The 16,453-nt window shown below is 37.1% G+C and overlaps 1 protein-coding gene across 4 annotated transcripts in view; it reads right to left on the minus strand.

The window, feature by feature from the left end:
• Positions 1-3,766: 3,766 nt before the first annotated feature.
• Positions 3,767-16,453, minus strand: part of Mapk10 (mitogen-activated protein kinase 10) — a 313,485-nt gene continuing 300,798 nt past the window's right edge. The window contains exon 14 of one of the 4 annotated variants that reach the window (XM_013020133.1): positions 3,767-4,696. In XM_013020133.1, the coding sequence (XP_012875587.1) occupies positions 4,554-4,696 (143 nt within the window). In that variant the 3' untranslated portion in view covers positions 3,767-4,553. Of the gene's footprint in view, positions 4,702-16,453 lie in introns of all 4 variants that reach the window. The other 3 variants (XM_013020136.1, XM_013020135.1, XM_013020134.1) reach the window with 3 other exon arrangements.

A 16,453-nucleotide genomic window follows, 5' to 3' on the forward strand; every position in this document is an offset into this window, starting at 1 on the left:
AGCCAAAGTTCTCCTCCAATTTGTCCGGTGTTCCACAAACATTTTAAACACAGAGAAAAAAGTTAGAAATGAATGTGAGAAAGAGCACAGAAATTATTAGAATGATTTCTAATCTGTATTAACCATCACTGTCTGAGATTGTATTTTATCCATCAAGCAGGCTTATTTTTCACCTTGAAGACCTTGCAAAGAAACTGTACGTACATGGTTTTGGCTTCCAGGACTGATCTTGAATAGTAAAGGTGAATGTGAACATGTATGTGCATGTGTGTGTGTGTATGTGTGTGTGCTACAAGTATATTTTATAAACACTGACACAGGAAAATTCTTATCATTGGTAATTGTCTTTGGAGTCCAATCATGCAGGATAACAGGCAGGTGGTAGTTGTGTCTGTTGCAAGATGGACATGGCAGGATGATGCTAGACAAGAGTTGGGGGATTTGTATCTGTGAGGATATACTGGCCAGTGGTCCCACATAATTAAAAATTAGGAGTAGAGGAGTCCATATACAAGAATCTTTCCACTTCAGTTTGACTTGCCAAAGTGAGTCAAACTGAACAGATAGCTACCTAAGGGAATGATGAAATCTGATGTTTTAATCACAAGGAACATAACCAATGTAATTATTTACATTATAATTTTTCATTATTTTTATAGAAAGGAATTCTTCTGCTGGATTTAATGACATGTATGGAAAATGTTGGACTCTAACAAAATATGTACGTAGAGGAGGGGTAAGAGAGGAAAAGAGATTCTGCTTCTGACCCCCAAAGACACTGGGATAAAACCTTCCAGAAGCAAGATCATTCCTCTCTCTGAGCTGTAGTAGGCATTCTTTTGAACAAAGCTAGACTACAACATTCTTTGAAGAACATATTGCTCTTAAGATATAGATTGCCCTATGTTAAGAGAATGAAAGAGAATTTGATTTGCTATCACTTAAGTTCTGCAATGGATATGTAAAAATAAACAAAACAAAATTTGTTTCATTATTTTATCCCCTGATGTGTCATATAAGGATTTTCCTATGCCTATCTATTCTACTTGTTCCATTTGCCAAGGTCAATCTTCTCTCTGACAGTCAGCTGTTATTGACATTTTTAGGTAATATTTGTCCTATAATGATTTTAAAAACTGAGAAAAACTCTCCAGATCCCCATCCATCAGTGGAATAGTTTCCTGCAGTTAGTGGGACTTGGCTGGGGTCTGGCCTGGTTGGAAATTACCTTCCTACAGTGCAAAAATACTAGATTTTTAAAGGTAAAAATTTTGCATTTTTATTCCCCCAAAAAACATTGTGTTGTAAGGTCAATGTATCCTTTTGTAGAAATGAACACACCGAGAAAGCTAAAGTGATGACAGATTTGCCTTGTTCTCACTTCTCATTCTTCTGCACAGGGGTACGAGCTCATTTCTACAAAAGAATTCTGCAAAACATGTGATTAAGGGTCACTGTGAAACCATTCATCTATAAAAAGGTGAAAGGCCAAGTTCCTCAAGCACCAAGTTCATGCTCCAGGACATAGAGAGGACCTTCACTTCGTAGCTTGACACTTCCTTTCACCCAAAGTAACAAGTACATTGGAAGTGTTGAGTATTTTTTCTTCTTCTTCTTTTTGTTTTGTCATCATGAGGCTTGAATGTATCTTTTCTTTTTAAAAAAGGAAAACTCAGTGTAAAATATATTTTGTAAATTTTATCATAATACAATCACATTGCAAAGATAAACAGGACCCAAGACTGAAAGCTTTCAAAGGAAGATACCCTATAAAAGGGAATCATCATTTATCTTGCTTTGAACACCTAAGAAGATCCTATAAGATGTTGGAAGGCCAAATCCTAGTCTCTATTTATAAGGTCTACCTTAAATCTTGGAGATTTATTTGATTGTTTTCTTGTTCACAAAGGGTCTTTGGCACCCTACAGCCATACAACGGAAGATACAATGTGAGTGGAGCTAGTACAAGGTTGTAATAGGAGGAGAGAGGAGTGGAACTCTTTCATTCTTGCCTGATCTAGTTTTAGCAGAAAAAATGACCACTTCTGCTGAATGAGAGATAGCCTAACTTCCAGGCACTGTTAAGATGCAACTGGAGAATTTCTTCCTGACTTTTGTTGTCATCTTATGACTGATGAAACTCCCCTGGAGACTTGTTTCTTTCAAGAAGCTGCCTGCTCTCTGTTCTTAATCCCTGTGGATTAAAGCAGGAGGCACTAGAGTGGCCAGAGTGTCAAGAGTAAAAAAGAAGCAAAAAAAAAAGAAACAAACTAGGAGAATACTCATGAATGAGCAGGCATTTTAAAAAATCAGGTTGTCTGCAATATTAAGTAAAATGAATAGTAGTGAGAGAGGCACTGGGATTTTTTTTTTATTCCAGGGGACACACTGCACAATCTAACATTGATCTCTCCATTTTGAACAAATTATGTCTTGCAATAAATCCTCCTGTGCAAAGCAATTCCATGTCTAATAGGACTGCTGGCATGGTAGTGGTAAGAATGGTTGTGGCTCCCTATTGGCTCTATTTGCTTGGAAAAAGAGCTTTCCTGGTATGGTAGTTAAGGCAGTTTTCAGAGGGAGAGCTATTCTTCTTTGCTCTATTTTTGAGAGCCTTCTATTTGCCAGTCATATCATACCTTCCTTGTGATTCACTTCTACAAGTGGAATACCCCCACCTTGGTGAGCACCAAAATGGTCAAAGTGCAAATAACCTTGTTGGCTGCTTCACCCAAGAAAGGAACAAGGGAAGCCTAAGCCAAGTCCATAGTATTGCTAGGAAGTCTTGCCTTGTTTATTATGGTATTGCCTTGTACATTATGAAGATGTTTCATAACACCTCCTTCAGTACCCAGGAAAAAAACCTGCCAGCTGATTCAAGTCAGGTTCTGGTGATTTTTGCTAAATACTGACATGAATGCTTCATGGCTTTTGAACAAACTCATATTGCTAATGCTATTTAGTAGCAGTAACTTTGGGGGGGCAGTTATTGCTCTTATATCCAACTGCAATTCAATCCAACAAAACTCAGATGATCAGCCCTTCTTGGATTGTTTAAATTTGTGGGGGGAGGGAAAAAATCAATCAACATGAAATGTCAGTTATATGAAGGAGTCAGTAGACCTCCTGAGAAACAATAACGCCTGTAGAGATGTTTTCAAATGCTAACCTGAGGATCATCTGTACTTTGGGGATTCTATTTTAGTAAATTTATATTATTTTAGTCCATAAGAGAAAAACAAAGGGTTTCTTCTTAAACCAAAACCTTGGCAGGATGTAATGCTAAGAAGCAGCCTGAGTATGCCAAGCAAGCACAGCCCATAGTGTGTACGTCCTGGACGAGGCTGGTTACTGTTGAAGAAATCAGTCATAGGGAAGAAATTCCTCTGTATGCAGGAGAAGATTCCTATCATCCAATGTGTACACAGTGATCCTCTCTCACCATAGGCCCTTGTCTCCAGGAGCCTCCTTTTGTGATGTATGCTTCTGAAATGACAAATGGCTCTAATCTTGAAAATATGGATGTCAGTGTCGCCTAGTATGAGGGTATTTCTTTTCTTTCCATATTAGTCCACACTACAACGCTATTTTCTATTCCCTGCTACCTTTCCACTGTCAGAGAAAAAAACACACAACCACCTTCAGTTTTTATCTATACATCCTTTCTAAAAGCCAAAACAGTTAGAACCTGGAAACTGTGACTTAGCTCCCTCCCCCACCCCACCAACACCCTGTACATAAGCATCACATATGTTCTTTCTACAAATTGGTATACAGGTGCCATTTAATCGATTCAAATTTAGAAGCTACATCTTCAATGGTCCAAGTGCTCACTCCCTCCACTTCCCCCCCCCTTTACATGTTTTCTTATAAGACATACAGCTTAATCAATTAGCAAACTAAACAGTGTATATATTGGCAATATAGTACAGATGGGTTTATGTCAGAGTAATAGATCACACGAAATGGACCATGGGTACCCCAGTGCATGGTATCTTGGAAGAGCCCTGAGGACACTGGCAGTAGCATCTCTAAGTAGTGCTGTATGAATACAGACACATGCGGATCTGTATCTACATCCATCTGACTAGGCCAAAAGGAGCAGGTAGATGCAAGATAGAGACACACACATGCTGGATGGGGCCACTGCACACCTTGTCATGCCATTTGAAAGGGCGGTTACAGGTTGCTGGTTTTGCAGCCATTTAAATGACACTTTACGGGAAAGGCTTCTCTAATCGTGTTCAATTTGCTGTTCTGTAGTAAGCATCATTGGAAGGAGACCAAAGCAAGAGCAACTAGAAGTTAAATATACACTTGAGCTTTGCTGCAATACAGAACTTTGGAGAAGGAAGAAGCAGGCTAAAAGATTGGTTTTGAATTTAGATTTGGATTCTCTCCCTTGCTATGTTCTTGACATTGCATGTCTGCATGTGTGTATGTGTGTGCGTGTGTGTTTTCGTGTTTGTGTGTGTGTGTGTGTTGTGTCTGTGTGTGTGTGTTCTATCGTATCATCTCCTGAAGAATGCTGGGTTTCGCAGGCAGGCGGCTAGTCACCTGCAGCAACCCAGGGGTCCCGCCGAGGCTTCCAGGCTGCTGTCAGTGTCGGATGCCAGGGTCTGGTCGGTGGACATGGAGGAGATGTCATTGACGGACGAGGATGGAGGGAGACTCTCACTGCTGTTCACTGCTGCACCTGTGCTAAGAAAATGAAGACCAACATGACTAAATCTGGAACCAGGCCCAGGTGGATATCATTATGGATGCAGGAACGAATGGGCAAATGCGAGAGAGATGTCTAGTGTCCATCTTTCACTCAGCAAACCTCTACAGAATGGATATAGGAGTCTGTAGTGGATGATGAAAAGCAAAACACAACAATGCAAAGTTGGCCAGTCACAAGTGATTGGTTTCCAGGCTTGTGAAGTGGCTATCAGATTCCATTCTTATACTAGAAATTACTTGTGATACTTAAAAAAAATCTGATATAGATAGATATCGATCGATCGATCGATAACAACTCCAACCACCCGATATATCTCACAACCTCAGTCCTTCCAATATTGTTATATAATGGACCTTGGGTGAGGTAGATGCATTAATGTTCTTAAATAGCTCCCCAGATACTGGATGGTCAGCTTAAGATTGAAAATTGCTGGTTAATGAAGAAGATGAATAATCAAAATCTTTTCATGTAACAACCTGATTCTTACTGCTTTTAATAAAGGAAGCATTTATATATGTATATATATAATTTTCTCTCTATGAGTTTTATTTATTGTAAAGGTGATTTGCAGAGGGATTACAGTTACATAAGTCAGGTAATGAGTACATTTCTTTTTGAACAGTGTCACGCCTCTCTCATTTTCTTCCAGTTTTTTCCCTCCTGACCTCTCTTCCCTCAAGTTGTATAGTTCATTTCCAACGAAGTGTCTGGTGAGTATCACTGCTGAATTAGTTTGCCCCTTATCCCACCATTTCTATGCTTCCTACAGGGAACTTTTAAAATGAAAACATGCAAGAGTCCTGTCCCAAAAATATAGACTGAGGAAAAGTGTAAAAATCTGAATTATGTGGAGACCACAGTTCTGGGAAAAGGTAGATATATAAAATAAATGTTATGGCACAGTCGTTAATATGACACCAACTTAAAGTCCACATAGAGGAGCCAGGTTACAGGCTATGTGTGTATTTGTGTGCATGTGTGCATGCATGTGTGTGTGTGTGTGTGTGTGTGTGTGTGTGTATACTGGAGCTTAAACTCAGGGTCTAGTCACTGGCCCTAAGCTGTTTTGCTAAAGGTTAGCCCTCTTCCACTGAGCCACAGCTCTATTTCCAGCTTCTTGCTGGTTATTTGGAGATAAAAGTCTCATGTACTTTCCAATCCAGGCTTGGCTTCGAACTACAGTCCTGAGCTCTCAACCTCCGGGGTGACTTGGACTACACATGTGAGCCACGGGTGCGTGGTCCAAGCCAGGCTTTTGATGTGAGTTGAGAAACAAATAAAGAATATATTTATTCTGTTTTAACTTTCTAACAGACTTGCTTACTTGTAATCTACAAAGAACTGAATTATTAGCTTAGATTAATTTGAAATTTTTCATTTTATCTGCTAGTTGAGAACAAAGATTCCTGCCTTTCATAAAATCTACAAAGATATGGACTCTCTAAAGAAACTTATTTAGGGCTGGGAAGGTGGCTCAGCGGTAGAGCGCTTGCCCTGCATGCACGAGGCCCTGGGTGCGATTCCTCAGCACCACATAAGCAGAAAAAAACCGGAAGTGGCGCTGTGGCTCAAATGGTAGAGCGCTAGCCTTGAGCTGAATAGCTAAGGGACAGCACCCAGGCCCAGAGTTCAGGGCCCAGAGTTCAGGCCCCACTACCGGACCAAAAAAAGAAAAAGAAAATGAAGAAACTTATTTAGTTCAGACTTGCAATGGCTTTAAGGATAATAAAGGAAAAATGGGCTAAAGGCATTGTGAAATATAATTAAACCACAACGGCTTGGAGACACCACATTTCTTTTTTTCTTTCTATATTATTTATGTCTAAGCAAAATGAGTAGTAAAATTCATGCTTTAATATTTCACTGTTAAAGTATCTCTAGTGTTATCACCTAATAAAATAGAAGGCAAGGAATTCTTACTAGAGTTGTAGCTTATCTAATAATATTTAGTATTTGGTAAAAGTTAGTAAATCCGAAAGTACAGTTAAAATGGGACTGGATCTAGGGAAGAATCAAACACCTAAACTAAGACATACTATATACATCTGATTTGTATTTTAAACTTTGATTTGCTGATTATAAAAATATTGATATAATCTATGAGAATGTAAGAAAATGTAGGGAAACAATGACAGGAAGCACTGATCCTCAAGTTAATAGTAAGGAATTTTGGTAAATTCCATTCTAGTCTTCTTGCTGGAAAATTTCCCTAATACTCATTCTATAGCTATCTTTGAAGACAATATTTTCATATACAAAAAATCTCAGGTCCTTTTTCATGTTCTTTAAGCTAAAAACATTATTATCTCTAATATTAAAATGTCTCCAGTAGAGATTTTTTTAACATCTTGTTAACAATTTCTGGTAATTACTCTTATTATCAAAATTATGTGTCAGGTAAAAACTTCTCTGGCTTCAATGTATTCCAACTTTACTTAATTATATCCCTCCTAGAATAATGCAGAAATACTTTATTTCCTCTCCTGATTATTCACAGACAAGCCTTGATCCCCTTAAACAGTGCAAATACACAGCTCTGTTTCCCCTCTACCTGATCTGTATTCAATTACACCAGCATCCTTCATGTTTTTTTTATAATCTCTGGTCCCTTACAACTTAATATATCACTATAGACTTCTCAAAACCCTTTCAACTTTCTCCTATAATTTTTATAGTGTAGAAATTAAAGACTCTAATCAATGCCCAATCAATTGTGAGATTTTTTTTCTCTTACTGTCCATTTGTCGCTTGGATGATATATTCTTATATTGTGGATGATTTTCCAATCACAATAATATACTTTAGATTTAGTTTTGATGAGATAATTCCTATCTCAGGTCAAAATAAAGTATGCACATATCATTTTTGTAACCATTTAAATAAAGCTTTATTTAAAGGCATGCCAAACTATTTTCTGAAGCAGGTGCCAAACTATTTTCCTGCCAGCAGTTCTAAAGAATCACTATTTCTTCACACTCTCATTAATACTCTTTGCCATCTGCATTTTTAAATAGAAGCATCCTCTGGTATGTGAAATGAAATATCGTTGTGGTGAGATCTGTAACTGCATAATGGCAGATGGTGTTGAATATCTTACTGGTCATTTGTATATCTTCTTTGGAGATTAGTCTACTCATATCCTTTGGCCCATTGTAATTTATATCTTCTTATTGTTGGTTCATAAAAGCTCTTCACATAGTCTGGATAAAAGTTTATTAAACATTGCAAATGATTTTCTTCTATTTCATTAGTTATGTTTTTACTTTCTTAAAAATGTCTTTTGAGCACGAATGTTTATTATTTTGATGCAATTCGCTGTGTTTAATTTTGTGCTGGTTCCTGTGTGTGATTTCAATATCCGGGCTAAGTAACCATTCCCAAACACATATTGTGGAAACTTTAATTCCTGAATTTTTATCTAAGAATTTTATAACTTCAGCTATTTTATAACTTTGGCTCTTTTATACTTGTGACCAACCCATATTGAGTTGATGTTTGTATATGTTATGAAATAGGGCTTCATTGTTACTTCTTTGACTCTGGACATGCATTCATTCCCGTACTATTTATTAGCCCATCAAAATTTTGACATCCTTGTAAAACAATAATCAATCATGAATGTGAGGAATACAACTTAGTTCTATCCCACTGATCTAAAGGAAAGTCTTCATGTGGTGTTAATAGGGCCTTAGTAATTAGGTTATAGTTTTAAAAATTATTTTTCTGCTTTAATTCCCTATAGGAAATACTATACTAAGGGCAATAAAGGCCAACCTCAAAAGCTGTGGCTTCTGTTGCCAGGTTAAAAGAATGTCTCCGAGTTCGAGTAACCACCAGGGCTCACCATTAAAACTACATATGCTTATTTCCTGGCTTTTTTCCCCAACCTTTTCTGTAAATTGTAACAGTTCTATAGGAAACACAGAGACAGACCAAGAATAAATTCATTTTCCAAGTTCTATGTATATCTGCATTTTCTTTTAATGTGAATATTGGAGCACAGAGCCTCTAATGGCCTGGACAAAAGAGGTGAATAGAGATAATCTTTGTAGTTGTAAAAGCTAGGTTAGTCCGGGATTCCTTTAATAACGTCTAAGCCATTACAGGAGATTTATTTATTTGCTCATTTTTTATGCCAGTATTGGAGCACAGTTTTTTAGTGGTTAATTAGTGATAAGTGTCTCTAGGAGCCCAGGTTGGGCTCAAATTGCAATCTTCAGACCTCAGCTTCTTGAGTAGTTATGCACCCAGCTACAGGAAGTTTATAAAAGATAAATCTTAGGAAAGAAGATTAATATGCAACTAAATTGCATGCAACCAAAAGGGTTATTTTATATGGTCTTCTAAAGCAACATTTAATGTGTAACTATAAAACCGGGATCTAGAACAACAGCTTTTCTTTAAAAATTGATCTGCTTTTCAGGAAATTTACAAAAGAACTTCTTTTAGACAGTAAATTTTTTTGTGAATCAAGATCATTGTTTTCTGTAGTTTTATGTATTAATTGCTTAGAGAAAGTAAATCTTAAGAAAACTAAAGTTGAAGCATCGGTTTTAACATCTTTAAAATAAAGTTTGATTGTAACAGATTAAATGATTCACTATTGTTTTATAATAAAAGACATGTTTTATTGATTTATATTTTCTAACATTTCAAATACCTAAAGAAAAACATTTAAATCCTAATGGTGGGACTGGAGGCATGGCTCAAGGTATTGACTACCTAGCCGGGTGCCAGTGGCTCACGCCGGTAATCCTAGCTACTCAGGAGGTGAGATCTGAGGATCGCGGTTCAAAGCCAGCCCAGGCAGGAAAGTCTGTGAAACACTTATCTCTAATAAACCACTAGAAAAACCGGAAGTAGCACTGTGGCTCAAGCGGTAGAACACTCGCCTTGAGCTGAAAAGTGCAGGGACAGCGCCCAAGCCCAGAGTTCAAGCCCCACGACTGACAAAAAAAAAAAAAAAGTACCGACTACCTACCTAAGCAAGAACAATGCCCTGAATTCAGTGACTGCAGTGCTGGGAGGAAAAAAAAAGCTTCAAGATCCTATTGTGATTAGTGCCTCCACATGCTATACAAAGAATTAAAATTTGGTTTCTACATTATTACATTATTATTAAACAGTTAACATTTATTTAACTTTATTAAATGTCATATTTTACAAAACATTGTTACATAAAAAATAAGGCAGGTTGAGAACTTTAATCTCCCATGTTTTGATGAAAACTTTAAATAAATTTACATATATATAATTTCAACTATATAGTTATTTGTAATATAAAAATAAATCATATATGTTATATAACTTATATTTTATTATGTAAAATATGTAAAGTAAGTTTATATATAAAAAATGTTTCTCTATCTTTTCTTTTTTTGGGTGGGGGACCGGTCGTGGAGCCTGAACTCTGGGCCTGGGTGCTATCCCTGAGCTCTTCAGCTCAAGGCTAGCGCTCTACCACTTGAGCCACAGCGCCACTTCCGGCTTTTTTCTTTTTGCTTATGTGGTGCTGAGGAATCGAACCCAAGGCCTCATGCATGCAAGGCATGCACTCTACCACTGAGCCACCTTCTCAGCCCTTCTCTATCTTTTCTATTATACTAATTTTAGATCATCTGAGGCATGACTATAGATCAGTAGAGGCCAATTTATCTTTATTAATCTCCATTTAAAAATGAAAATAAGGCCTGGGAAGGTGGCTCAGTGGTAGAGTGCTTGCCTCGCATGCATGAGGCCCTGGGTTTGATAAGCAGAAAAAGCCAGAAGTGGCACTGTGGCTCAACTAGTAAAGTGCTAGCCTTGAGCTCAAGTGCTGATGGACAGCACCCAGGCCCAGAGTTCAGGCCTGGTGACTGGCAAAAAGAAGAGGAGGAGGAGGAGGAGGAGGGGGAGGAGGAGGAGGAACCAGGATTTTAATGTAAGATATGAGTAAGATTGGTATTTTAAAGAGATTTTCTCAATTGTGAACACCTGGAAAGTAAATCATATTTCAAAGTATATTGAAGAGCTAGGAGTTTATATGTGTGTGTTTTTAACTGACTAAGAAAGAATATATACATATATAATATATATATATATATATATATATATATATTGTTTTTGTTGAAACAAGTTCTTGTTATACAGATCAGGCTAGACTTGAAATAATGGTAGGCCAGGCCACACTACATAACCCAGGCTGCCCTCCAACTCACATCCCTCCTTCCTCTGCCTTCTGAGGGCTGGCATTACAGACATGTGCTGCCATACCTACCTTGTAAATAAGCAGTGTAATTTCTATAGTTTCTATTCAAAGTCTTTGCAGTTTTATGACATATGCCTAAGTCATTCATTATGTCGAAAAACGAACTTTACAACTTTGGCGCGGGAGAATGGGGGGCAGAGGGGGGGAATGGGAAGGGATGGGAAGGGAAAACAAAGGAGGAGGCAACAATGCTTAATAAGAAATGTACTCATTACCTTGCCCATGTAATTGTAACCCCTCTCTATGGTATTTTCACAATAAAATAATAATAATAATAAGGGTCTGAAGAATTAGGATGCTGTCTCAAAAATTCTTTTTCATCTCCAGCTTCCTATAGAAAATATCATGCTGGGAGATGAATGGCTTACTCAAAGCCTTGGTTCCTGGTACTAGGAGGAACTTATATTCCAGTTCCAAGAAAGGGCCCGCAGCTAAATTTACTTTTTGTTTTGCTTCAGTTGTAACACTGTTATGTAAAAAGTAAGACAGGTTGAGAATTTTAGTCTCTCATGTTTTGATGAAAATTTTAAATAACTTTATTTATATAAAAATTATTATATATACTTATGTAATTATTTGTAATATACAAATAAATCATATAATATGCCATTTATATTTATATATAATTTTTTATAAAACATGTAAAGTTTATATATAAAGCAAATTATATATATATATATATATATATATATATATATATATCTCATTTTCTTTATGTGGTTGTATTGAATACCAGAGCCAGTCATCTTCACTTGATGTGACTGTGTTCTATCTCAGAATCAGACCTTATGGGCCACAGGCTCTAGTAAAGTAGCACAATTGTTAATATTTTTGCTGTGTTGCAAGGTTTGAAATCAGTAAATGTGAATCCTCCAGTTATCTTCTTTCAGTACTGTTTTGGCTTCTCTGTGTTCTTTAAACTCCAGATTTCTGCCTTAAGTGACAACTCTGATTTTTGCATTGTGGTTAATCTGTAAAAACCAATTTGAGGAGTAATGTCACCTAACCACCCAGGACCACCACAATGGCTGTCCATTTCTTTTAGTCATCTTTAGTTGTTTTTTTTTAACACTATTGTCATTTTCAGGACACAAAGTTTGTTACTATTCCTAATATTTTTTTTCCTTTTGGATGGCATTTTAAACAGAATCATTTTCTGTTCATTGCTAATGTACAGAAGTATATTTGTTTACATAAGAAGTTTCAGTGGCAATGGACTGAAATCTAAACAGAGCAAGTGATTATATTTACATCATGAATGTTATATTGCCAGTCAGTGTCCTCCCTAGAAATAAACTCTCCATAAGTAAGGAATCTTTTTTTTTTTGAGGGTAGTGCTTATAAGACACAGCACTGTTATTGTACTTACTTTTGTTATTTTTTATTGTCAAGGTGATGATGTACTTATTTTAATAGGCAGCATCTTTTCAACACACAGTAGAATTGTCTAAATGTTGCACATACAAGTCAGTCCAATGGGGTTGTAGAGTAACCCTAAGGAGCCACTATGTATGGTAAGATTATTACAGCTTTTCATCTATTATTATGCATGTTTGTGTTTCTCTTGCTTCTTTTTTACTCTCATTATCCTGTAGTTCTCTTGCTTTTCACAGTGTATTGCTGAGCACAGAGTAAGTACTCAGTTTAATAAAATAAGAGTCAAGGTTGTCTATGTACTAGTATGGCTAGGTTCAGTGAAGAAAACTAAATTTCTCAATGCTCTGAAACTGGTGAAATTATTAAGACTATTGGGCCAAGGAGAACCATCTTGCATTAGTCATCTTTCTAATGCCCTACCCTTTATATTGTCAATACTGAGTATAAATTACCATTAGTATTTAACTATTCAACATTTCAGAATCTACCAAAGTCTTTACCAATTATACTTCTAGGGTTCCATTGCCTACCTAATATACTTGATTTCTTACAGAATAAATTCATTAAAAGGCTTTCCTTTCCAATGCTTCCTATTTAACACTCTAATTGATATTATATTGATATTGTATTGGTTTTCTTTTTCGTTTTCTTTTTCTTTCTTTCTTTTTTTTTTGTTGGTTGTTGGGCTTGAACTCTGGGCCTGGGCTCTGTCCCTCAGTTCTTCAGCTCAAGGCAAGTGCTCTACCAGGGCCACTTCTGGTTTTCTGAGTGGTTTATTGGAGATAAGAGTTTCATGGACTTTCTTGCCTGGGCTGGCTTTGAACCATGATCCTCGTATCTCAGCTCCCTGAGTAGCTAGGATTACAGGCGTGAGCCACCAGCACCCGGCGTTCTATTGGTTTTCTCGAAATTTTATCACTTTGAGAATATTTATGCCACAAAAATTAGCTGTGATTGTTAACTATTAATGAACCTACCCATGTTAGAGGGGTCCTTTGCCTTGGCTGGACCTCCTCTACTGAACTACAATAAATATCTCCTGATGGCAACAATTGCTGGCTTGAAGCTGACCCTATCAAATCTATTTTTATATAGATAAGAATTGAGCTTTGTAAACCATAAAACCAAACACAAATAGAAGAGACAAGACAAATTTACTGCTAAGCATTTGTGAGAACCTCTTAAAACAGAACTGAACTGAACTGAATCATTTTGTAATGTCCACTTCCCCAGGATATTCCAGCAGTGATAAATTTCCCTTATTTTTGTATTCTTCAGCTGAAACCAGTAGAGATACATGTAAAAAATCGTTTGCCAGCCAGGCGCTGGTGGCTCACGCCTGTAACCCTAGCTACTAAGGAGGCTGAGATCTGAGGATCACAGTTCAAAGCCAGCTAAGGAAGGAAACTCTGTGAGACTCCAATAAACCACTCAGAAAACTGGAAGTGGCACTGTGATTCAAGTGGTAGAGCTCTAGCCTTGAGCTGAAGAGCTGAGGAACAGCGCCCAGGCCCAGAGTTAAAAAAAAAAAAAATCGTTTGCCAGCCAGACACTTTGTGGCTCATGCTTGTAATGCTAGCTGCTCAGGAGGCTGAGACCTGTAGGATTGTGGCTCAAAATCAGCCCAAGCAGAAAAATCTAAAAGACTCTATCCTCTCTCTCTAATTAACCATTAAAAGGCTGGAATGGTGTTCATTTTGATAAGCATCATTTTATATAATCATGTGCACATAGCAAACTCCAAGAAATGGAAACAAGAAGTTTTGTTGTCCTGTTAGTGTTTCTTTAAAAAAAAAGATTTCCTTTTTCTTTGGTTTATTCCATTTTGTTGCTGTTTTTACTTCTGTACCCTTTGTCTTGTATCTAAGTTTATCTGATTTGGGGAGGGAAAGGGAAAGCACAGAAACGGTAGGACAAAGGATGAACCAATTCAGCACTGATACTCAGTAGACACTATGCTGGAAATGAAGAATACAACTTGGGAAGAGCGGAGTTGGGAAGGGAACAGCTGGGAGGGAATGAGGGAAGTGGTGATACAGTTAAAGGGAACTGTACTCATTACCTGACTTATGTAACTATAACCCTTCAGTACATCACTTTCACAATAAAATTGTAAAATAAAATAAGTAAATGAATAAAATATAAAATGGTGGACAAGAGATGCGAGTGGTAGAGTACCAGCCATAAATGAAAAAGCCAAGAGAGCTTGAGGCCCTGAGTTCAAGCCTCAATACTGGCACAAAAACAAAACAAAACAGTTCATTGACCATCAAGGAAGCATCCTAAATTATGAGTGAAAACAGCATTAAAAAGAATTGAAAATACTAACAGCATATTAATGAGGAATATTACTTTACTTACATTTTACTTTTAAAATTAGCTTTTATGGAATTAAGTAATTTATGCTTATGGGGATTTCTCAGCTAGAAGTTATATAAACAAAAAATACTCATTTGGGGAAGAAGTGTGATCTGCTTTTCAGAGGAAATTATTTTCCTGTCCACACTCTTCCAAAGAAGAAACAAAAGGGCAGATACAATGAATGAAAAGAAAAACTAGAAGGAAAAAAAATGTCTGAGTTATACTTCTTTCTCTGTCTTCATGGTCTTGAACCTTAACTTGTTTGAGTCTGACGGATTTCAAATATAAATGAAGACGCTTATTAGACTATACCATGACTGTAGCATGGAGGGGCACACCCCAATGGAGGGAAATTCTCTGCTGAAGAAAAAGGGTTGTACATAAAAATACATAGGGAGGCCTTTGTTTGATGTAGAGACTGAAAACTCTCTAAATGGGTCTTATGGGTGTTTCATTTCTCAGGGAGAAGAGAGGTGGGAATAGAGAGCTGCTAGATGCTATGAGCTCCTGTTTATTCTAACCTAACCTTTTGTATCAAGTGCTTTTAGAGGAAAATTAATTTCTATTCATGGGCTGCTGTTCCCCCAGCAATCTTTACAAATCAATTCAGGAAGCAAGTAGCTGTGCTATTCTGAAAAATAAATCACTGGGCAAGTGAAGTCAGATCGTAGAAGGGAGCACATTTATTTAGGAATGCACCTAAAGTCCAGATGTGGTTCCTATTGATAGGCAACAATTCCATCAATAAATTTCAGACCTATAATTTACCCAGCAAATTGTGTTTGGCTTTCCATTGACATCTTTAAAGCATCACTAAAGCATAGGTTTGGCTATCGGAAGCATTCTGTCCCAGGGAATTTCATTCACTTATTCTCCAGCTATTGGATTCTAAGTGTTTCTTTACGTGAGTAATAAGAGAATCTATACTGTAAAGCTGCTTTATCTGAGTCATGTAAAAAATAAAATATTCCATGAAAATATTCATGGAAAAGGGGCAAATAAAATGTAAAAAAGGTATCTTTTTAAAAGTTTTGTTTTTAAGTAATGAGTTTTTTTTCTTTACAGCTGTTTACTGCATATACACCCCTGCACAATCAGAGAGTGGTGTACCAATAAACTCACCAGAGGTCAAAATAATAAAAATAATAAAAAAATAACCTCTGTCCACTTGCATGTTGTAAATCTTCCCGGCCTGGTTTCCGGCTCCCCACATGAATGAGATCAATAACTTCCCTTGGGGGAAGATATGTCCAGTTGTTCTTATAGACTAGAAGGGTTGGCTGGGACACAGGGTTATCCTATAATCCCTCCATGCCACAAACAAATGCACCACAGATAAATACGTCATAGGAAAATGGTGCACACATCATTTAACAAAATTAAGTCAAATATTTTCCCTTCAAAAACATCTAGTGAAAGATTGAATGTGTGTAGCAGAGGGCTTAAAAGATGTTCTTGCTGGGTCCGTGAATTAATTAAAAGCAGGATAAAAGCTGGACACCCAGATCCCTAGACTGTACCTGTGCCCTTTTATCTGAGCCATCCTGTCCTTCAGACACTTTGCAATCACTTCCTGGAAGGTCAGGATTAACCACTGGAAAGCATCTGTGACAAAAGGCAAACTGGCCCTCAGATAAATAACACCTTCTTATTATTTTGTGACAAGAGTTCAAACTACTCCAAAGGAAGCAAACAGCCATCTTGAAGGCTAGGAAGGCCAGGTTTCAATGATTCCCACAGGA

The sequence above is a fragment of the Dipodomys ordii genome, unplaced genomic scaffold (genome assembly GCF_000151885.1).
Source record: "Dipodomys ordii isolate 6190 unplaced genomic scaffold, Dord_2.0 Scaffold49, whole genome shotgun sequence".
In the NCBI taxonomy this organism is placed as follows: Eukaryota; Metazoa; Chordata; class Mammalia; order Rodentia; family Heteromyidae; genus Dipodomys; species Dipodomys ordii.